The sequence below is a fragment of the Thamnophis elegans genome, chromosome 3 (genome assembly GCF_009769535.1).
Source record: "Thamnophis elegans isolate rThaEle1 chromosome 3, rThaEle1.pri, whole genome shotgun sequence".
In the NCBI taxonomy this organism is placed as follows: Eukaryota; Metazoa; Chordata; class Lepidosauria; order Squamata; family Colubridae; genus Thamnophis; species Thamnophis elegans.
Genome location: NC_045543.1, coordinates 122,503,407 through 122,526,683, shown reverse-complemented (window position 1 = coordinate 122,526,683; position 23,277 = coordinate 122,503,407). Strand labels below are relative to the sequence as shown.

The window sequence follows — 23,277 nt, the reverse complement described above, 5'->3', positions numbered from 1 at the left end:
TACAACATCTAACATATCTCATTCTGCAATTCTGGAGTTTAGCCAAAGTAAACCTAATTGACAAGAATAGAGAAGCTGAAGACGTTATTTTAACTCTTATGACGACATGTCAGAACTGAATCTCAGAGCCTTTCAACCTGTTGCCTTCCAGATAGTTATGAATATGGGTAGTCTTGTCCAGTATGGCCTTTAACCATGCTATATGAAACTTTTGGGAGCCATTAAGGGTGATAGATTGGGTAAAGCCTCTTTAAATCAAAGGAGATGGAAGTGTGCAAATATCTAGCTTTCCAGCCTGTTGAACCAGATACATCACGCCCAAGTCAGGGCCATTCAGCTCCGTAAAGGCAAAAAACATCGCAATACATCACGATTGGGCCCATGTTTGACATCCATGTTAGATGTATTACTGATTTCAATAGGAGTCTTAAGCAACTGAAATCTCTTGGGAGGGAAGTAAATAGAATTGTAATACTCTTTCCTGGGACTGGGTCATGTTATTTTTTTTTCTAAACAGTTTTGCTATTGTTATTTGAATTTACAATCTAATGCTAAATATTAACTAGGATATTTGATATCTACCGGTATTCAAAATTAAGTCCCATTATGTTCAATGGAAAGTACCCTCAGGAAGCTGTTCTCAGAAATACTCAATGTCTACAGTCTGTTATGAACTGATGGGCACATTTTGAATTATAAGAATATTTTATACTATTTATTCTAATCTTAACATATTTGTTATGTTCTTATTCTATTTTTTGTCCTCTCCAAGTCAGTTTTGATTCCCAATGAGTGCCTGGAAAAGTCCCTGCAGTTTTCTTGGGAAGATTTCAAAAGTGATTTGCCATTGCCTTGTTCCTAGGGCTAAGTCAGTGTGACTGGCTCAAGGTCACCATGATAGTGTAACTATTAGAACCCACAGTCTCCCAGTTTCTAATTTGATACCTTAACCACTGCACCAAACCGGGGCACTCTATTTATCATAGCTGATTCTATTTATTTATTTGCTTACTATGTGCTTATCTTATTAGCATATATGTATGTATGTATATTTGTATATATGTGTGTATGTGTGTATGTGCGTAAGTATATGCGTATGTATGTATGTGTGTGTGTATATATACACTATATATATATATTCTGTGTGTGTGTGTACGTGCATGTATGTGCGTGTAAAACAAAATATTGATAAAAGGCAGTGGTGGGATTCAGCTGGTTCATACCAGTTCAGGTGAAGCGGTTGTTAAATTACCCCCACTCCCGCTATCAAAGTGGATCTTGGGTGCTGCACTTCGCTGCGAGGGAAGGAGAAGGCCACTTTTCCTCCTCCTTCTCCCTGCTCCTCTTCCTTCCCTCATGCTGGTCACTCTGTTTCCCATTTCTCCATTGCAGCGCAATTCCCAGGATCCACTTTGATAATGGGGTGGGTGGGGGGATTTTAACACCCAGTTGGCCCAGGGTCAGGTTTGCCATTGTGGGAAGCTTGTCCTGCATGTGTGGTGGAGCTGGAGGAAGGGGATGGGCCACTCCTCCCACGACAGCCAACCTGACCCTGGACGAACTGGTTGTTAAATTATTTAAATCCCACCACTGATAAAAAATATCACAGTGCGTGATGCATTGATAAGTCAACAGACTTAAAATGTTCTAATTATTTCTATCGTTACATAAATTATTCTGCTAATTATTGATACGGCCAATAATAGAAAATGTTTCTACAAAAATACATAGACATTTTTTTTTCAATTTGTTGAACAACACACAGCTGTTTAAATACAGAATTAAAAATAACTTGGGTTATGCCCTAAAGAGAAGATTCAGCCAAGATGGATTTGTTTGCTGTACTTGACACTCAGCTACAGTAGATTGTTAGAAACCACACAAGTACAGAAGGTTTTCAGGAGTTACACATTTAATCAAAGCACGGAAATTTAAACTCCAAACATTGCTATGCATGCTGGTACTAAATTAAAAGTGAATTTGTTTCATTTTTAATTGTTTTTTCTTTCTGGATATAAAAGGGAAATATATACAAAATACAGTATGATAGAACAGGAATTTAATAGTAAAACACCCATTAAAATAATTTTCTGTTTGCAGTTGGAGATTCAAATTATTTCAAATCTGGAAAATAAAATGAAAAATATGGAGAACATATCCATACAACATGACCGATTGATGAATGGATTGATTAAATTTATATGCCACTCTTTCAAGTGACTCTAGGCATATCAATTTATAAATGGATCCTAAGTAAATGTGTGTACAATTGTAGTCCAATAAAACATACAACATTGAAAGGTAGCATTTTGTGCCTGTCCACAATGTTTGCTAATGTCTAGGGTCAGATGACACAGTTACTGTAGACTGAGCTCAAATCACTTCCTTTTCAGAATTAAATCTATTTCATCATGATTTTCCATTTTTAAAAGTCTTCACACAAGCTGCGTTATTGTGTGCATTTCTATAGCTCTATACATGTTCATATTTTATTTATCTATTGCAGGTAGTAATGCAAATTAATAAACTATATTATTGTGTGGAACTTAAAGTTAAATTTCTCTTAGCGCCAAGGACAGGCATTCTGATTATGAAATATCTCATACGGTGTGCAATCAGTGGGGAAATCAAACAAAGGAACATAATATATACTTGGAAATCCCCTGTGCTGTTGGGCTTTGTCTACGTTCCACACGATTCCCACCAACTGGATATTTGATTCAGATTTATCATTGTGATTCATTTTAATTTTTCAGAGATTTCTAATCCAGTTATAAAGCATCCTGTTTTAAAATAATAGGGCTTTGAATGCTAAAATGAGGTATGAACTTCTCAGTTGAGCTGACTTCAGATGCCCTTGACTATGAGATTTTATGAACAACTAGCTGATAACCCAGCATTGCCCGGGTATTTATTTATCCTAATCCTGTATTCGACAGGAAAAGTCCTGATTTTGGCAACAATTAAATTAGTTACAAATGTTTTCCCTGTGCCCCCAGAAGCATCAAGGAAAGTGATACCACCCTGTTGTTTTGCTAGCTGATCCATGATCATTTGGTATGCTTTTTTCTGATCTTGATTTAGAAGTGGCTTCTTGTCTGTGATATTTGCAGTAAGCTGTTGGAAGTTGTAGTTCTTTTCTCGTATGTAATCTGCGTGAAGTATGTCGTATCAGTCTCGTAGTGGTGCAGGCAGGCCAAGTTAGAGTAATGTTTTATTGATCATGGCCATACGTTTGTCCTCAAAATAATCAAAGCCTTGTTGAAAATATCTGGACAAAACGTAATTTCTAATGTTGGATTTTCCCCCTTACCAGAGGGAGCGCCCTTGTGGAGTACTGTGAAGTCGTTACCATGGCAACTTCACTGCGCTGTACAGTAGAAGCCATTTTATGGCAGTACAGTAGAAGTCATTTAAAGGCACAACAGGCTGTATCTTTGTTTTTGGCTCTTATTTATGTATTTATTTAGATTGTCAAACATCTAAAAGATAACAGGTATAAGTATAAAGATAAGTATGAACACAGTAAATGGATACAAATAAATGGAGACAGTAGATCAGGGACGCTAGGCACACTGGTTCACATATGCATGCCCCTTACAGACCTGTGATCTTAACAGAACACACAACCTGGGGGATGTTAGAGGTGTCTTACCCCCAAAGTATTTGTTTCCAGAGAGTAAGTCATCTGTGTACCAAGTTTGGTTGAAATTGATCAAGGTGTTCCAAAGTTATGCTGAAACATACACACACACAGACACACAGCCATGTTTATATAGAGAGATTCTCAAGAGCTGCTCACCAGTATCAAATCATATGCTTTCATGTTTAACAAGTTTATGTGAACACAAACATATCGCCAAATTAGTTTTAGAGAAAAGAGTTTGGTAATTTAAACAGGAACGTGGAGAGTTTCAAACAACAGCAGAAAGTTTAGTAACTGTAGCTAACAATACATTCCTATTGATGGTTACTCCAGTCTAATTAGAACTCTAATCCCAATATTTTATAAACTAGTTTCAATTATTGCACTAACACAAAACCTAAACATTTTGTTTTGTAAACCATGGTTCATTGTCTGTGCAAGCCATTATAAGCAGGTTTATACAACATTCTAACCCCAGACTTTTAAGCCCAACTTAGAACACAATGTTGTATTGGGTGGATTTACATATTGTGCAAACCATATTGTTGTTTGGCTTTCATTTAATGGGCACTTAAAACCGATCCTTGTGTTTTATAACAGAAGCAGGTGAAAAAAGAGTTTAAAAAATAGGATGTAACTGTGATTGTGGAATTGAAGCCAGATCCCTTTTCACGCGTAACATATGAACAAATTGGCAAGACTTTGAGCATATGGTCACGACTGTCATTTGACATTTTCTGATCCCACTCCCATGATTTATATATTTGTAATTGCAAGCAAAAGTTTAAAAAAACCTAAACTCCAACCTTGGTAAGGAAAAATACATATCATACTGAAGTGTGCATATAAAAATACATACCCTATTTGCATTTTTGTGGAAATTAAACATTATTTTCATCTTTGGCCATGTAATAAATCACTCCTTATCCTGTGACTTTGTTTCTCCATCCTGTACTGAACTTTGTGATTGTAGAGGTGATCTGAACTTATGGGTAGTACTTGTTTAGTGACTGCCTTGTTTGGTGACCATCATTGCTATGGTGATTTAAAAAAATAAGTGATCAGTCTTCATTTGTATGACCTTCTGTAAAGCAAAGGAAAGCTAAAGTAAAATCATAGGCATAGTGACAATTTCACTTAGTGATTGCTTCACTTAATGATTAAGTTGTGGGTCCCAGTTGTGATCACTTAATGAAGACTACCTGTATCTCAAACCACTTAAGGTGGTGTATTTACCTACAATATGTGGCATCAGCTGTACCATCCTTAATGGTAAACATCAGAAAATTGACCTCTTTTACATTTGTTGTGGGTTTTATTTATTTATTTATTTAGCACTTGTTATTTTATATGTTATTTTGGAAGGCATCAAAAACTTTAAAGGATAGAAGTGGCAATGTAATGGAAGAGAATGGGACAGATATGTAAGTTATTGGCCTTTTATTATATTAAGATACACTAGCTGCCCATGTTTTCAGGAATGACAACAACTTTTCCATTGCAGGTTTTCAGGCACTCACCAAGTTGCCAAAAGAAGGAAGCATCCATAAACATTTCAACAGCCATTTCGCCCAACCTCATGTTAAGCATGAATCTGTATCTGATGCACTTGATGCCTTATGCCAGTTGAGCTACTGCTCCATCTGTTGATTAGATGCTCTGTTCTAACCAAAACTGGAATTAAAAAACTTTCAGGGTGCCTATTTCATTGCTAGTGGATTCATTGTGGTTATAAAACAAACTACAATGCAGCCCCGCTAGAATTCATCTCTTGTAGAAAAGGCTAGTGGGATAAATGAATTACATTTTCAAAATGCTACAAAGTGGACCTATATATTTTACATCTTTGAAATTTTGACAGGACCACTGGATTTGTAGAAAGAAAGGTGTCGCTCCTTGTATTTCCAGTAAGAACCATGGTGGCGCAGTGGTTAGAATGCAGTATTGCAGACTGACTCTGCTCACTGCCGAGAGTTCAATCCTGACTGGCTCAAGGTTGATTAAGCCTTCCATTCTTCCAAGGTCTATAAAATGAGGGCCCAGATTGTTGAGGACAATATGCTGACTCTATATACTGCTTAGAGAGTGCTGTAAAGCACTATGAAACATATATAAGTCTACGTGCTATTGCTATTTCCTTGAATGGCCAGGTAAGAACACAACATTGTGCAACCACAAGGCTTTCTAAGAAAGCACAGGGGAAGGAGGCTTGACTTTTTACAAAGCCCAGGATATTTTAAGTATGAAGATGTTTAAATAGGAGGATAAGAGATTTCAGCTTCTGAAATTTCAAAAGTGCCATCACTGTATCTGGTCTAGTCAATATTTCTATATTTTTTTAAAGCAAAAAATTGCTGGATTCTTACAACGGATAAGTTCTTATAACAACATATAAATGCATACTTCACTTGAAGTCACTTGACCACATGTGAGTAACTCTATCAAAACAAGAACATTTTTTTTAAAAGGAATACTCCTTTCAAAGTGAAGGATTAAGGTTAATACTGTTAATCTTTAATAAACTATGTTGACCTCTCTGTCTCCTGCCACTAACTCCACAATTTCCTAGATGAGGATCATGATAGAGTACAGAAACAGTTGTTGCATATTTATTTATTTATTTGATTTATTTATTAAATTTGTTTGCTGCCCATCTCACTGCAAGGCGACTCTGGCTTACAACATTAAAACATATTTTTGAATGTGCTGATTATTTACATACGCCTAAGCAATTTTTAAGCTTTAATTGCTTAGCTGTATGTCAGGTTTAAGTATTTCTAAATGTTTTCCCTAATCTGGTTGCCTTTCAAATTAAAACGCCCAGATTTCCCTATCTGTATGACCAAGGATACAAAGCTGCAGGCAAATGTAATGAAATTTGATTTTCTAGCTAAGGTTATCAGGATAAAAGCAAAGTCAAACTTTTCCCTACATTTAAGGATGAATTATAATAATTTAACTATAATTTTATTAGAGCCCTGGATGAGATGATTATTGCTACAGGTATCCTAACTTAGCAATCACACTGGAACCAGCAATCCAGTCATTAAGTAAAGCTGTCAATAAGTGAAACCACAGCTGTGCTGATTATATTACTTCAGCTTTCCTTTGTTTATAGACCTATCAAGGTCATAAATGGAAGGATTAGTAGCAAAGTTACTTTTTCATCAAAGTCATAAATGTAAATGGTCACTCTATGAAGCAGTCACTATAAACAAGGACTACTTGTCAAAACCATTTTTCTAAATTTATTTTAGTTTTCGTCCCATAGAGTAATACTGTTTTCATACAATACACTAAGCCATCATTGGGTTAACCATAGTTTATTGAATAAAGAATTGACTGGGTTCATTTCACATAAGTCAAAACTATACCAGATACAACATGGTCCAGTAATATGTAAGAGGACAGGCTTATGGTTTGTATCTCTGGGAGTTAATTACTTTTTTAGGAGTTGTAGTTGAAAATTGGAACAGAAGGTCTCAAATCGCATCCATTCCAATTCTTTAAAAAAAATATTGCCACTATGTGAGCAATATATTATATAATTATATTTCTGAAACCAAAACAGACACATAAATAGAATAATAACTAAAGAAATAAGGAGAATGACAGCTATTTTCTTTTATGTAGAGAAGATTTTAAAGAAGAGAGCCCATCTTGCTATGATTAAAGAGATACAATGCTGATAACACCACAAATCAATATAAAATATCAACCAATAGACAGCCATTTTTTCCTTTTCATAGAAGAACAAATTTGCATAAATCCATTAGTAGGCATATAGATTTTACAGGGGGTATGGAAGGGACAGGATAATAACCAATACCGAGGTGGTATTCAACAGGTTCTGACCAGTTCTGGAGAACCGGTAGTGGAAATTTGAGTAGTTCGGAGAACTAGTAAATACCACCTCTGACTGGCCCCGCCCCCATCTATTCTCTGTCTCCCGAGTCCCAGCTGATCTGGAGGAAATGGAGGTTTTGCAGTAACCTTCCCCTGGAGTGGGGTGGAACTGGAGATTTTACAGTATCCTTCCCCCCCACACACACCAAGCCATGCCCACCAAGCCATGCCACGCCCACAGAACCAGTAGAAAAAAATATTGAATCCCAAAACTGACCCAATGATGTTTCTGCATTAAGTCCTTTAGTTTTTTAAAATGCTGGCTTTCAATCTTTATATGTATAAGTAATATATTACTAGCTGTAAGATCAAAACAAGAAATTATTCCATTCTTTAATAATTCTTCACTGCCCTCTTCCTTTTTCCACGTATCAGTTAAACACATTTATGGCCTGATTTATTCCATATGGTGAGTTATAATGTGATTTCTTTTGTGATTGCTTTGATGTGGTACATCCAGTCAATTATGCCATATTCTGTCAACCATATCCTAAAAATCCAGAGTTTAGCCCAATTTATGAAACAGGTCAAGAGTCATTATGTTACAAAAACACATCTGCAAACTTTTATTTAATAAAATGTGTATAGGTGCAATCTGGTTTTGTAACTTTTAGGAATTCAATTTAAGAAATAGTTTAGGAAAATTCAATTCAAGAGCAGAATCTTAGCCTGGAAAAGTTCTATTCTTGAGCAATATTTTTGTATTACTGGACATCTTCCCTTAAACAAGTACTATTTAAGCCCATAGTAAATAATGATGATGATGATGATGGTTAATCTAGACCATTTGAGTCTATAAACCTACCTGAAAATTCTGGTGGAGCCTACAACAACAACTGCCAAGATTTCTGGGTTTTTTTCCTATAAGCAATGTCACACTTCTCTTATTATCCAGTTAAAAATTTCATTTGTACATTCATTTTCCTGGAAATCCCTCTCTCCCTAGTAAAACCTATGAACATTATAACCTTGATAAACAGAGAGATGATTACTTGAAAAAAGATATTCTCCCTATCAGGAGAAAATGTTGTTGTCCTTTCAAGTAGCCTTTGAAGAAAACAAAAGTGTTGTGAACATCAGGACAGCAAATCTTTCTTTAATGTGGGATTAAAAAAATGTCCCATGGAATGGATTATCATACACTACCTGGAATTATGTGAGGAGGTGTTGTTTCGCTTTGCAAATCTACCTTGATGCCAATCACCATCAAGGAAAGCATTCAAATCTTGAGATGGACTATTCAACTTTGCCCAGCTACTTCTTACATTTATCAAAAATCAGCAAGCAACTACTGCTTTTCTTTTCTTAGTCCCAACAAAGGAATTTATTTCTTGGATTTGTGAAGCTACCTAATCATCAAATGATGGAAGGATGCTTTATTTGAATACCTCTTTGAAACTTTGCAAAGGTATACCATATACCATGTTTTCCCGAAAATAAGATAGGTCCTATTTTCTTTTGACCACCGAAATAAGTGCTTGGCCATATTTTTGGGGAGGTCTTATTATTTTTGTGGTGCAGGAGGTCCCTTAACCTCGGCCCACAGCCCACAAATCAGCTAATCCAGAGAGGGCCGGAAGTTCTGCCTCTGTTTCTGGCACACTCTTGCCAGCCCTAGTGTCTCTGGGCCTACAGCTCTTTTTGCAGCTGCCACTAAGAGAAGGGGTGTGGTAACTAGGCTTTGCGGGAGGGCCTCCGTGAGGCTGTTGTGCGTGGATGGCAGGTGCATGTGGGTGCGTGGGGCATGTTCCCCATCTCCCCCCCCCAGCAAATGATGGGGACCAGCTGCACACATGTGTTTAAATATTTTAGGAGATGGTTTATTTTGGGGGGAGGATTTTCAGGGAAACATGGTATTTGGCAGCTAACTCTACAAATTAGCCTTAAAAGTATTTCAGTCAATAAGCCTAAATATACCTATCCATTCTGTGAGACACTTGTGCAAAATTAGGAGGCCTTTCCAGAAAGGAAATCTCTTGCACTGGCGTTGTTAGATGCCTTTAGGGCAGTGGTGAGATTCAAATAATTTAACAACCGGTTCTCTGTCCTAATGACCAGGTGGGTAGGCGGGGCTTAGTGGTCATGTGACCGTGTGGGCATGGCCAACTCAACATTACTCAGGTCGATGGGCACTTTGCCTTAGCTGTTACAATGTAATAAGGGTTAACCGGAGAGGCAGTTTCTGTAAGCAGGGCAATAAAGATTAAGTTAGAAACAACACCAGAATGCTTCCTTCCTGCCTTCCTTACAGGATTAACCCTGTAAAGTGGGGAAAAAAACAAAAGAAGATTTCTTCCAACAACCGGTTCTCTGAACCTCTTAGAAAGTTAAGAACCGGTTCTCCTGAATAGGTGCGAACTGGCTGAATCCCACCACTGCTTTAGGGACACAATCTGCTGAAGCAATATGAGAAATAAACCTCCAGGCATCTGTAAGGTCAAGAAGAAGAAAAACAGCAGAAAGCAGTGAGAAGAGAAGAGCTACTCTAACTAGAAAACAAGAAGACATGAGATACAGTTTTAGAAGAAGTTGCTCTTCTGTGGTGCTTGAAGAAAAGAACAATGATGATCGTGTGGAGGTAGAGGGAGTAATCCAACATCATCAAACAAAACTATGCTACAGAAGCCAACTGTGATTGGCATTGCCAGCCAGCAATAAAAAAAAATCAAGCAGCCATTCCTGAAGTATATCTAATCAGTTTTGACCTTGGATCATTTAGGTAATTCAAGTATTAAGACCAGGTAGTTGATAGAATAGCAGCATAACTATCCTTGCAGTGGGAGAGGAGATAATATGTCTCCATACAATTGTCATGCCACCCCCTTTTAGTGCATAAAATAAAGCAAGAGTCTCAGTCACACCATCAAGGCCACTTTTTTTGATCGTCCTGCATGGATAACCCTAACAGGATTTGGTTTTTTCCCATGAAGAAGAACCTTAGCTTAAATACTAGTAACTTTACTTCTGTTAGCACTCTATAACACACCACACCACTTTATAAGTGAGCATGAGTAGGATTTTGGCAAGTGTAGTTAGCTGATTGCTTCCCTCTTCAATCAGCTGGGGACCCATCTAAACTTGTAGCCCCCAGTGGCTGTCCTAACAGTAAAAGCATTGCCTTGTGGATAGGCGAGTGTCCTAATGTTACAGTGCTCTTTGATGGATGTCTTGAAGGACACACCTTCCTCAAATTCACTGCCGCTTAAGTCCAGGGAACTATGAGTGCTGCATGTCTGGAGCCCATGGAAAGCTCCATACATGTGGATGGCTTCATTCTCTCCACGAGGACGCTTTGGGCCTCTGTCATCATCAATGGATTGCAGGGCTGCATTGCATTTCTCCGATATTTCCCTTAAGATTTCATTCACTTCCATGTCCTCCTCATGCTCAGGAACTGACATCTGCTCAAGGCTCCTCTTGCCAGGGCCACAGCTGAGGGAAAGGTCAGCACTGCCTTTGCTCTGAGGGAGCATTAATTTCTGCCAATCAAAAGCACAAATGTTGGGAGACATTAGCTGCACATCATCCTTGCTATTTTATCCCCCAACGGACTACATTGTTAAAATCCCTCATACACTAAAAACAAGCAGAAAATCATTTGTTTGGGTATATAGTCATATCTGAATTTTTGCAGGGAATCTCACAAAATGGCTGCCATGGGTGAGGGCTTGTCATTCACAAAATCAGCACATCGAGACAGAAAACATCCATTATCCATTCCATACTTCCCCTAACCAATTAATATTGTTTATCAGGCACAACACATAATCACAGACCAAACAGTGGGCCATAGCCACCCACCATTTGGGTTCTTTAAGAATATCTACAGAGCAAATCAAAATGATGCTGGAGTTTGGTGTCTCTGAAACAGACCAGGTCAGGAAACAGACAGGATTATAGGGATGATATTTTATTGTTGTAGGATATAATGCATAATCATGAAAGTCTACAAAAGTTTTTCATTCACTTGCTCATTCAATCAATCATTTTCTATTTATATAGCTGCCAACCTCACATACTGTATGACCCTTTGCTCATCTTATTCCAAATAGAATCAAGGCAGACTTAATTTGAGTTTCTTTCTCATGTTTTCCCTTTCTCGGTACTAAGTTGCTGTTTTTCCTCCCTTAATGCCCTTCTATGCATTCCTGGAGATTTTATTTATTTATTTTCATTACTATAGCTGCCCATCAAGGTAAGTGACTCTGGACATTGTACAGTCCTAAAAACAATTGAAAACGCTGTATAGTATTGTATAAAAATAAATATATATGGTGGTCAAGGAAAACTATCACTATAGGGTGTCCATATGGTCAGGAAACAGAACCCTTCAAACACTTGGGGGTGGGGGCAACACCTGAGCAGATAATGAGGTCTTCAAGGCTTTATGAAAAGCTGCTAGGATTAGGGTCACCCTAACCTCTGAAGAGAGGATATTCCAGAAGGCAGGGCCTGTGGCAGAGAAAGCATATCTCCTAGTTCCTGCCGGATAACAGTCTCCAGAGTTGCTTAGTTTCTTTTTCTTTTTAATTAAAAGAGACTAAATAAAAATAAAGTCCAATTGATCAGGAAGCCAAGCAGACATCAATTAACTTTAGTATATGTCATAATTAATTTCTGATTTTTATGCTTGGAGACTACGCCAGGGGTTTAACCTAAGTGTTTTTTATGAGTTATGTGAAGCTATTTTGACCATAAACATAACTTTGCTTTATGACAAAGTATGACCACCTAAGTGACACGTAACACCTATCCTCCGCGAGCTGCACTGGCTGCCTGTTGATCTCCGGGTGCGCTTCAAGGTGCTACTTGTCACCTACAAAGCCCTTCATGGTATTGGATCTGGGTACTTCAGAGACCACCTACTGGCAATCACCTCCACTAGACCGATAAGATCGCATAGATTAGGCCTCCTCCGAATTCCATCAGCCAGCCAGTATAGACTGGCAACTACTCGGAGGAGAGCCTTCTCGGTGGCTGCTCCGACCCTCTGGAACGAACTCCCCGTGGAGATCCAGACCCTCACCACCCTCCAGACCTTCCGCGCCGCACTTAAAATCTGGCTATCCCGGCTGGCCTGGGGTTAAAGATTCTAACCCCTACTCGAATTGTATGACTGTTGAGTTCTTAAATGATGTAATGTTTTTATGTTGTAAATTGTTTGTCCTTCCCCCATCCCTTTTGAACTGTGAGCCGCCCTGAGTCCCCCCAGGGAAAAGGGCAGCATACAAATAAAGTGAACTGAACTGAACTGAACTGAACTTCAGCACTTACATCTAGCACAGAAGCAAGTTGTTTGGCTTGGCTGGCTAATTCTTTCAGCTGGACATTTCTCTCCTTCAGAGAAGCAATTTCTTCTTGCTTTTGGGTCAATGTCTCCTGTAGCTGTTGGGAAATGAATATGGTCAGGTAGGAATCCCGAGCACAGAATATCTTGTTGAAGAAATGTTGACAACAGCCAACCTTTGTGATCTATCCCTTCCCTTCTCTCCTCAACCCCCGAAAACTTTATCTTGCTAAAGTGGTTCATTGCTTAATTTTAATGAAACTTAACTTCAAGTTTTTAAACCTTAAACATTTTTAATCTGCACATTAAAAGATTAGCCCACAACATACCAATCAAACAAATAACTGAAATTTATTTTCAGTAGAAAAGAATTTTCAAGCCATAGTTTTTAAAACTACTGTAGACAGATGCAGCTAAAGCCAATGCGTTTTATTTTCTTAGTAATTGTTTGCTTTATTTTTGGCGCTTTTAAATCAGTGTTTGACTCCTGGCAATTGGTGGACTAGCCTGCGCAATTTATTTTATTTTTTTATTTTTTGCAAGATTTCAGAGTGGTTTGCCATTGCCTCATTCTAAGGACTGAAAGAGAATGACTGGCACAAGCTGGCTTTATGCCTAAGGTGAGACTATATCTCTCAGCTCATCCTTAACCACTACATCAAAGTGGTTCTCTTCCTATTAATTACAGTACTGCTTCCATATTTGGGGTATCAAAACCTGCACACCACTAGACAGCAGTAATGAGATAGAGAAAATACTTTTCTTCTATCTCAGAGTTACTTGGATTTTTTTTTCATCTCAATGTGATGGCTCTATTATTCATCTTGCTGTAGTGCTCAATGCATTACTGTTCGAATGGCTTGCTGCTAAGTAAATGCCTAGCTTACTTTTCATAGCTATTCACTCTTCATACCTGATTATTTTCCACAAGTGCATCCCCCAGCGCCTTTTGATTTTGATCTGCCAATTCTTTCCAGTACTGCTCAGTGGATGAGACACTCTCTAGGTTTGGATCGATTTGAAGAGGTTTCTGGAGGCAGGGACTGGGGGGGCTTCCATTATCCACAGGGAAAGGAAAATCCAACAGTGGAGCCATCAGAGGGGAAGGATCTGGAGAAGAATAGGAATAAAAGTATATAGTTGGTTGATTCCATTTTTCTTGCTAGCATGTGCACAATGTAGCTGGGAAGCAATTTAGGCTAAATTAAGCACAGAGCAACTAACTCTGAAATAATGTCGGTGAATCTCAAAAAAACAGCATCAGGTTGCAGACAGTTCTTTCCAGAGGTTTGAACTGTTGTCTTGCAGATGAGCATTGAAATTAAGATAAAGGCTGCAGGTTAAGCAGCTATTATCCCATTTGGCTTTTTATCATATTTTTTCAAAATTCCTTCAGTCAAAAATAATTCTTTACCAATGCTTTACCAACTTGTAACTACAGTTGAGTCCAAGATTTCCATTGCTAAGCAAGACAGTTGTTAAGTAAGTTTTGCCCCATTTTATGACTGTTTTTGCCACAGTTGTTAAGTGAATCACTGCAGTTATTAAGTTAGTAACACGGTTTGTTAACTGAATCCAGCTTCTCCGTTGACTTTGCTTGTCGGAAGGTCACAAAAGGTGATCACATGACCCTTGGACACTGCAACCATCACAAATACACACCTGTTGCCAAGCATCTGAATTTTGATCACATGACCCTGGGGATTCTGCAATGGTGGTAAGTATGAACAGCCATCATAAATCCCTTTTTCCAGTGCTGTTGTAACTTTGGACTGTCACTAATGAATGATTGTAAGTGGCGTATTACCTGTAGCAGGGGTGGGTTCTGGCTTCTGTTACTGCCAGTTTGCTCAGGGACGCGCTTCACATGCTACGCGCACATGCGCCAAAGCAAAAACAAAATGGTGGCACCTATGGCGCCGCCGATAGAACTGGTTTGGGGGCATGGCCGGCCAAGTTACTACCTACTCGGCTGAACTGGTCTGAACCGGTAGGAACCCACCTCTGACCTGTAGACATGAGTGTCTGCAGAAGGGGTAATAAACAAGCAAGCAAAATACTGGCAGTCACAACTATGTGTCCAACCACCCACAACGCTTCCCCTTTTATATGTGCTGCACATGAAACTCATTTAAAAATGTCAGGGCTTTGATCACATGGCTGCAATCACCATATTTTTCCCCTCACACCCCTGCCAATAGAACCTGATTTTCATCCACATTGGAGTCAAGAGCAGTCAGAAGGACAAATAGATTATAAAGGGAAAGATTATCCTAAACATTTCAGCAGTTTGCCACTAGAGGGCATCAGATTAGGAAACCTTGATTTAAAGCAAGTTTCCCTAAATTTAGGATTTTTGTCCATTGTTAAATGGGTTATGTGAGCAATTTCCACTGTGCCCAGTAAAGCCTACTCTAAAGTATGCATGCATAGCTTTAAGATGGGAGCAAATGTTAAGGAATTACTAATTTATTTAATTTATTCAAATCCCACCTTTATTCTTTTTTACAAATAATTCAAGACAGCACACCTTCCTCCTCCTATTTTCCCCACAACAACCTGTAATATAAATTTACTAACAACCATACACAGGAGGAATTTGATTGGAACCACAGAAATACAGAAAGTGGGTGAGAGATGGCTATTGATAAAAAAATATATACCTTGCCATAAAACAGGCAAAATCTATTGGTAGCCACGCATTCACAGGCCTCTAGTTTCTTTACTTTTAGTCTGAAGTAATTTTGATGCAAAAAAAGGTCTAATGTAATATAAAGTAAAGCTGTAGTACTTGGTTAATAAGAATTTGGAAGCAATTTAGAGTATAATTAAATGCTCCTCCATATTTTGACACAATGGTTTTTCTATGTAAAGAAAATGAACTCCAAAAATATCAGCGCAAATGAAGCGAATATATGGCAGGTATTATTTTTCAAAATAAAAATAAGTTTCCCTTCATTTCAAAGAAATGTGATTTAATGAGATGGGTCCATTGTTTATGATATCTATTCTTTCTTCTGGTCTTTTAATAATAACATTAATGTTATTATTATACAATTATAACTGTTCTTTTTAATATGGTCATTTTATGTTTTTTTTTAATTGTTGCCATCCAGAATCATACTTTGTAGATGGGTGGCCATACTGTATAAATATGGCAAATAAAAATAAATAAGCAAGGCCAAATAGAATGCAAGGTGGCTTTACACCCAAGTTGACATACACGATGTATGCAATGCATGGTCAATAACTGAATTACAGTAAATTCTTTAATCAATTGGAGAGGCATCCCATTGAAGAAATTCATAGAAAGATTTCATTGCCTGCACAAAATGTTAATTAAACTCTCTGCATACTTGCCAGATAAGAAGTTGTCCACGGCATCTCGAAACTCCTGGAAATCAAAGTCATCCTCAGGTTGCAAGGAAGGGCTCTGAAAAGTATGAAAGAAATGAGCCAATTAGGGAAACTTTTCTCCTGAAACACCTTCTGACATTTTCTTCCCATGCGTAATAAACATCTTCACTCGCACCTGCAAATCCACTGGCCACCCCAGGCAGTGAAGGGAACAAACTGGCACTAACATGCTGCCAAAGGAAAAGAAAAGACGGCTGAAATTGGACTGTCATGGGCCCTGAAGGGCAAGGGAATACCTATTGAGTATGTGATATTCTGGTTTTCTTTCAGGAGAAAGTTGGACAGACACAGACTTCAGAGAATAATTAAAACTGCAGAAAAAAACAGTTACTACCAACCTGACTTCCATTGAGGCCCTGTACACTGCACGAGTCAAAAAGAGGGCTGTGAAAATATTTACAGACCCCTCGCATCCTGGACATAAATTGTTTCAACTCCTATCCTCAAAATGCTATAGAGCACTGCATACCAAGACAACTAGACATTTTTCCCAAATGCCATCACTCTGCTAAACAAATAATTCCCTCACCACTGTCAAACTATTCACTAAGGCTGCATTACTATTACTATTAGTCTTCTCATCCTCCCACTTATGACTGCAGAACTGTAACTTTGTTTCTTATATCCTTATAATTTATATTGATATTGATTGTTTCCTGATTGCTTATTTGTACCCTATGATTATCGTTTGTTGTATCTTATGATTCTTGACAAATGTATCTTGTCCTTTATGTACTCTGAGAGCATATGTACCAAAAACAAATTCCTTGTGTGTCCAATCACATTTGGCCAATATAGAATTCTATTCTATTCTATTCTATTCTATTCTATTCTATTATAGCCCTTGCGGATTTCACGCATAGGCGCTACCATCATAGGCGATGCTTCTCCCTACGTGCCATATCGTGATCTAATTGGCTAGATTGTGCGGGGATTGTGCGATTCACTTCCGATTAACTTCAGAAAGGCGTAAAATATTATGGCAGAACATTCATAAAGTTCAATAATATGTTCAAGGGTGCAGCTGTTTAAAAAGAAACTCAGTACAGTGGATCTAAATTTCAGGAAGTGTGTATAGAATTGTAGTCCAAATTAATTGCCATAGCCTCACCCAGAGATACACACGCTGACATATGATTTATTGAATAATACATAATTGTCTAGTTTGTACCCTAAGTGTTTAAACTACAGTTGGTTAGTATAATATCTGAAGCAATGGTGAAATTCAATTTTTTTTTACTACTGGTTCTGTGGGCGTGACTTGGTGGGTGTGGCAGGGGAAGTATACTGCAAAATCTCCATTCCCACTCTAACCTGGGGCCAGCCAGAGGTGGTATTTGCTGGTTCTCCAAACTACTCAAAATTTCCACTACCAGTTCTCCAGAACCTGACACAACCTGCTGAATTTCACCCCGAATCCGAAGCCATAAATTCTACTTTTTAAATCATGATGGCTATGTTCACATGACATACAAAGCCAAAATCAACCAAACCACATTATGATTTAGCCTGGAGTTTTATCTTCCACTCCATTTTCTAAAATCATCCCTCCACCCTAAAGTGCCTAAATCAGGCACTATACCTCTTTTGTGAGAAAACACCAACAAGCAATGGAAGCTTTCTACAGTATCCCTACCAAAAAATTCTTTGCACGTGCACTGAAGCATCCACATTTCTCATTTTTAGAAATTACTATCTGAAATTCTAATACTTATGTGGCATCCTAAATCCCTCTGAATTTGTTCTACTTTCCATTTTTAATTTCCATTTTTCCACTTTTCCATTTTTTTTGTCTGGGAAGAAAGGCTGTTTTGTGCTTCAGCAGCAAAAATAAGATTTAAAAAACCCAACAATCTAAGGTCCCCCTTTGACACAATCTCAACTCCAGATTTCTTGGGTTGCTTTCCCAGCAATACCATGGAAATGGTTTCCCAACACTTTTTTCTGGTATGTCCCAAAGGTGCTTTTTCAAGAGGCAACTGGGACTTTCTAGTTGTTTTTTTTTTTTTTAAGACGTTTCGCTTCTCATCCAAGAAGCTTCTTCAGCTTCTTGGACCAGCTTAGCAATAGCAATAGCAGTTAGACTTATATACCGCTTCATAGGGCTTCCAGCTCTCTCTAAGCGGTTTACAGAGTCATCATATCGCCCCCACAGTCTGGGTCCTCATTTCACCCACCTCGGAAGGATGGAAGGCTGAGTCAACCTTGAGCCGGTGAGAACTGCTGAACTGCAGATAACAGTCAGCTGAAGTGGCCTGCAGTACTGCACTCTAACCACTGTACCACCTCGGCTGCTTCTTGGATGAGAAGCGAAAGATCTTCAAAGAAAAACCAGAAAGTCCCAGTTGCCTCTTGAAAAAGCACCTTTGGGACAACCATGACCTGGATGACTGAGAATCTCCATAGACTTTCTCTGGTATGTTTCTCAACTTCCAAAGATCACCCATGGCTCTGGAGTCTTCTAATGATCTCCCATCCAAATATAGATTCTAATCTAGATGGATCCCATCACCAACCAGATCAAACACCACTAAGTTTTGGAAACAGCAAAAATCAGCTACCTGCTGCCACCTGAAGTGTTCCTAAGGATAAGATCCGGGTTTCCAAATAAATCTGTGCAGGTTGATGTGAGGTCACTTTCCCTAGTGGGAATGAATCTCAAGCGCCTGAGTGTTTGGCTTTTTGCAAGGCACCGGGATCACTTCCGTCCCAATGCAGTATCCTCACTCTAATGTACCTAAAGTAGCCGGTTTAAATGCGTGATTCAAGTCACACCTGTCCAAAATCGCCGGTGGGCGAGGAGGACTATCGATTTACCTGATGGAGAGCGGCGTCTGTAGAAGCTTCCCGCTGAAAGGCTGAGGTGCAGTCCGCTAAATCTTGCCAATCGATGGTAGCAAAGGCTAAAGGGAAACCACAGACCAATCATTGGAAGCCAACTTTAAAGGCTGACAGACGTGCACGAGAGCGGCAGCGTGCAAGGAAAGCTAGGCTTGCGTTTGGCGAGTCGCGGTTGTTCGGTTGTTTGGTTGGTTTGCTATTGTAGCAAACGATTAAACTAAAGAAGTGTCTGTCTTCCGGATCATTTATTCCTGGATAATTATAAGCCTCAAAAGCTGGGACTTTAAAAAAAAAGATACAGGTGGCGAAAGGAGCAACTGTGATGAATGTGTTCATAAAAAGGTGACTAGAAGGATCGTTGAGGGGGGGAGGGAGAGAGAGAAAATGGAGGGAGGAAGAGAGAAAAAAGAGAGAAGAGGGAGGTAGGGAAGGAAGGAGAAAAGAGAGAAAAGAGGGTGGGAGAGGGAGGGAGGAGAGAGGGGGGGGGAGAGAGACAGGGAGGGAGGGAGAGAGAGAGGGAGGGAGAGAGAGAGAACAGTGCCTGAACGTATCTTCAAGCTGGAAAGGAAGATTGCAAACCGAACTCACCAGCCTCTATTGAGTCCGGAGATGGGTCGTTATGGATAATTATAGGGCAGCTTCTGGGATGCAGGATCTTCCGTGGCGCCTGCGGGCAAACATTTGCAAACAAAAACGTTAAACTTTTTTAGGCAGCCTGAGCACAGGTCTCAGCTTCAGGGAACTCAGGGTCTCTAACTTCTTAAGGCTGGGCTTGCCTGATCTCTGCGCAAGGAAGCTTTACTTTTGGTTGAATTTGTATTGTGCAAGGGCATCTTTATCTTCTTTTTAAACTCTACACGCACGCACGCACAGACACATACACATATACACACAGGATATAGGTATATAGCTCCTGTGCTTTCTGTTATTTTATTTACATCTATATATCTATATATAGAGAGAGATGATAGATGATAGATGATAGATAGATGATAGATAGATAGATAGATAGATAGATAGATGATAGATGATAGAGAGAGAGAGAGAGAGAGAGAGAGATGAGAGAGAGAGAGAGAGAGACGTATAGACATAGATGTATATGTGTATATACATGTAAAATAACAGAAGGCCCTGGAGCTTGAATTTTTCGCTTTGACATTTTCCTCTCATATCAAATGACTGGAGAAGGCAAGTAACTCTGCACATACTCAGAGATGCTCGCTTCCTTATCGGTTCCTATCTTCCAGTGAGAAATCCTCGGGGTTTTTTGTTGTGTGGTCCAAAACAAGCCCTTGGTTTAACCGCTGGGCGACGCTGTCTCCCGTCCTTCAGAGGGAGTGAGCGAGCGAGCGAGCCAGAGACGTTTCTGCCGTTCGCGAGGTCTGTGTCCAACAACGCACCTTTCTGTCTACTTTGCACGTCTTTTTGCCCAGCCTGCCGGCCAAATCTTGCACCCTGTTGGGACAGAGGCTGCCACAGGCTTGCCTGACGCCGACGCCGCCGGCTCCGCTGTCGCGCTTTTGCATCGCGACTCGCCCGCCCGGCTCGCCGCCCAGGACGCGTCGCCTGATCGGTTGGCTGGAGCGGTCTGGAGGCCGCGGTTGGGAAGCCCGGCCTTCTCTCTCGGGAAGGGAGAGAGAGAGAGAGGCGAGGGGAGGCGGGCCGGCTGCGGTTTGAGCGCCAGAGGTGGCGCCTTTACCTTGGCACACACCAGCCTGGCAACAAGGGAGCCCAGCCTCGTCCCGCCGTCCCTCCTCTTCCAGCCCCTTTCCCCGCTCCGCCCGGAGATTAGGCTCGATCGCCGCCGCTTCTGCCGCTGTGGCTCGGAGCAGACGGAGGAAATTGCGCCCTTTCTCTGTTTCTTGGCGCCCCGGCCAACCGACCTGCGCGGCTGGAGTCCTTTGTCTTAACTCAGGGCAGCCTCATCGATGATGAAGAGCTCAATCCAAACCTAGGCTCTCGATGTGTCCCTGAACATAGGCAGAGAGCTTTTCTTTTTTGGTTCCCTTGCTAAAAATGTTCTTAATATGAAGGAGAAATCAAAATCTGTCACTAAACTCCTTGAACTATAATGGTTTTCCTCCTGTGGCGGATTAAGGCTCACGGGTGCCCTAAGCACTGACAAATTTTGGTGGCCCCTCCTTTGTACATAGTGTACAAATCTTCATTGGTTTTTCTTTCTCAACTTTGGGGTGTTCCCTTTGAGCCTGGTGCCCTAAACACTGCTTAGTCTGCTTAATGGTTAACACACCACTGCTTTCTGCAGTACCATTACAGGATCTTTACCCTTACCACAAATCCCGTCCTACCTTCTATTCCTTTGGAAAGCGATCTCAAGGATCTAGTGAGATGCCCGTGTTAAGTGTTCAGATTATGCAAATTTTAATAAGGCAGGTTAGAAGTTAGGAAACTTTTCTGTTCGAATGTCTAACGAGATTCTCAGGCATCCAGGTCAGGGTTGTCCCAAAGGTGATTTTTCAAGAGGCAAGTGAAGAAGCTTCTTTCTTGGAGAAGCATCTTCAAAGAAAAACCAGAGAGTCCAGTAGCTGCCTCTTGAAAACACACCTTTGGGACAACCATGACCTGGTTTGCTGTTAGAACATAAAAGCTTCCCTGACACCCTTTAGCCACATTACACATGATTTATTTATTTACTTATTTGTTTACTTATTTGTTTATTTATTTGCTTACTTATTTATTTATCCACTTATCCATCCATCCATCCATCCATCCATCCATCTATTTATCCATTTATTTATTTATTTATTTATTTATTTATTTATTTATTTATCCATTTATTGACTTATTGACATTGACTTATTTATTTACTTATTTATTTATTTATCTATCTATATTTGATTTCTGTGCAGCCCATCTTGCTTAATCTTGGCTATGCCTAATCCCAGGAATTGTGATAGGGTAAGGATCCTGTAGTGGTCCTGCGGAAAACCATTCTATTTCAAGGAGTTTAGTGACAGAGTTTGATTTCTCCTTCATATTAAAAAAAAAAAACCTCTAAAAGTTCAAAATTCAGTCTGAGCCGTGTTTAATCTGGTTCATTTTTATTCTTGCTTGATGAATTAAGGAAAGTGGGGGGAGGAAGCTTCGTGCAACTGGCTTACCTGTATACCAGTAGTTTGCAAGTCCTTGAAATTACAAGGGACCTATCTCGGGGTACTTGTAGTCTGGATTGGAAGTTCTGACAGCCAGGCAGTTCCCCCTTATGGTTAGGAGACCGCATGCTGGACACTTAACAACACTCAACAACCAGCCCACACTTACAGTATTTGCAGCACCCCTCAGTCACATGACCACATTTTATGGCAATTTTATTGCAAACCAGCATTTACTTCTGATTTTTGGCAAAACTGGCCCATAGCGAACCATTTAACAAGTGCAGTGTTTGCTTTACGACCTCGGTGGTCGTTTAAAGGTTGTAAAATCCGATCAGTTGATCATATGGGTGACCCAATTTACAACCATTACAATTTAGGACGATGATGGGCAGGCTCCATTATGGACGTATGTCAAGGACTACTTGTAGTTCTCAGAACTTTTGTTTTCTATCCCAGAGTTAAGCACAATCATCAAAGTCAGGTCCTGAAGCCTCCTTATCATAGAAGCCAAGACCAGATTTGATTTAAAAAATCCTACTACAGGTAGTCCTGGACTTACAACAGTTCATTTAGTGACCATTTGAAGTCACAATGGCACTGAAAAAAAGTGACATGACAATTTTTCACACGATGATTGCAGCATCCCCAGTTACGTGATCAAAATTCAGGTGCTTGGCAACAGGTTCATCTTTATGATGGTTGCAAGGTCCCAAAGTCAACCTTTTGCAATCCCCAAAGTCAATGGGAAAGCCAGACTCACTTAACAACCATGTTACTCATTTACCTACTACAGTGATTCACTTAACAAATATGGCATGGAAAGTCGTAACATGGGGCAAAACTCACTTAACATGTGTCCCACTTAGCAACATAAATTCTGAGCTCAATTGTGGTCCTAAGTCGAGGACTACCTGTATTAGCCTTTGAGCTTTGGTACAAGTGTGCTTCCTGGCCTTTTTGGGATTGCTGCATTGTTGTTTTTGAGACTCCCAATGGCTGAAGGGAGAGCATCTTACTTGGTATGTTATGCTTTTACATTTCTGTTTCTGCCTACTAAGATTATT

General features: G+C 39.7%; 1 protein-coding gene across 1 annotated transcript; it reads right to left on the bottom strand.

The window, feature by feature from the left end:
• Positions 1-10,555: 10,555 nt before the first annotated feature.
• Positions 10,556-20,623, bottom strand: MCIDAS (multiciliate differentiation and DNA synthesis associated cell cycle protein). The gene is made up of 8 exons (XM_032213880.1): positions 20,498-20,623; positions 19,686-19,764; positions 19,074-19,159; positions 16,372-16,461; positions 16,200-16,272; positions 13,753-13,949; positions 12,827-12,937; positions 10,556-11,031 (listed from the first exon to the last, which is right to left on the bottom strand). Exons 1-8 carry the CDS (start codon positions 20,621-20,623, stop codon positions 10,609-10,611), a joined length of 1,185 nt encoding a protein of 394 aa, XP_032069771.1. The 3' UTR covers positions 10,556-10,608.
• Between the last annotated feature and the right edge of the window lie 2,654 nt (positions 20,624-23,277).

Excerpts from the sequence above, each read along its gene's own strand:
- MCIDAS (XM_032213880.1), bottom strand. The coding sequence starts at position 20,623 with ATGCAAAAGCGCGACAGCGGAGCCGGCGGCGTCGGCGTCAGGCAAGCC. Across the intron at positions 16,462-19,073 it reads CAGACGCCGCTCTCCATCAG|TCCAATTTCAGCCGTCTTTT; the intron begins GTAAATCGATAG and ends GGCCCATGACAG. Across the intron at positions 11,032-12,826 it reads AACTTGCTTCTGTGCTAGAT|AAATTAATGCTCCCTCAGAG; the intron begins GTAAGTGCTGAA and ends TTTGATTGGCAG.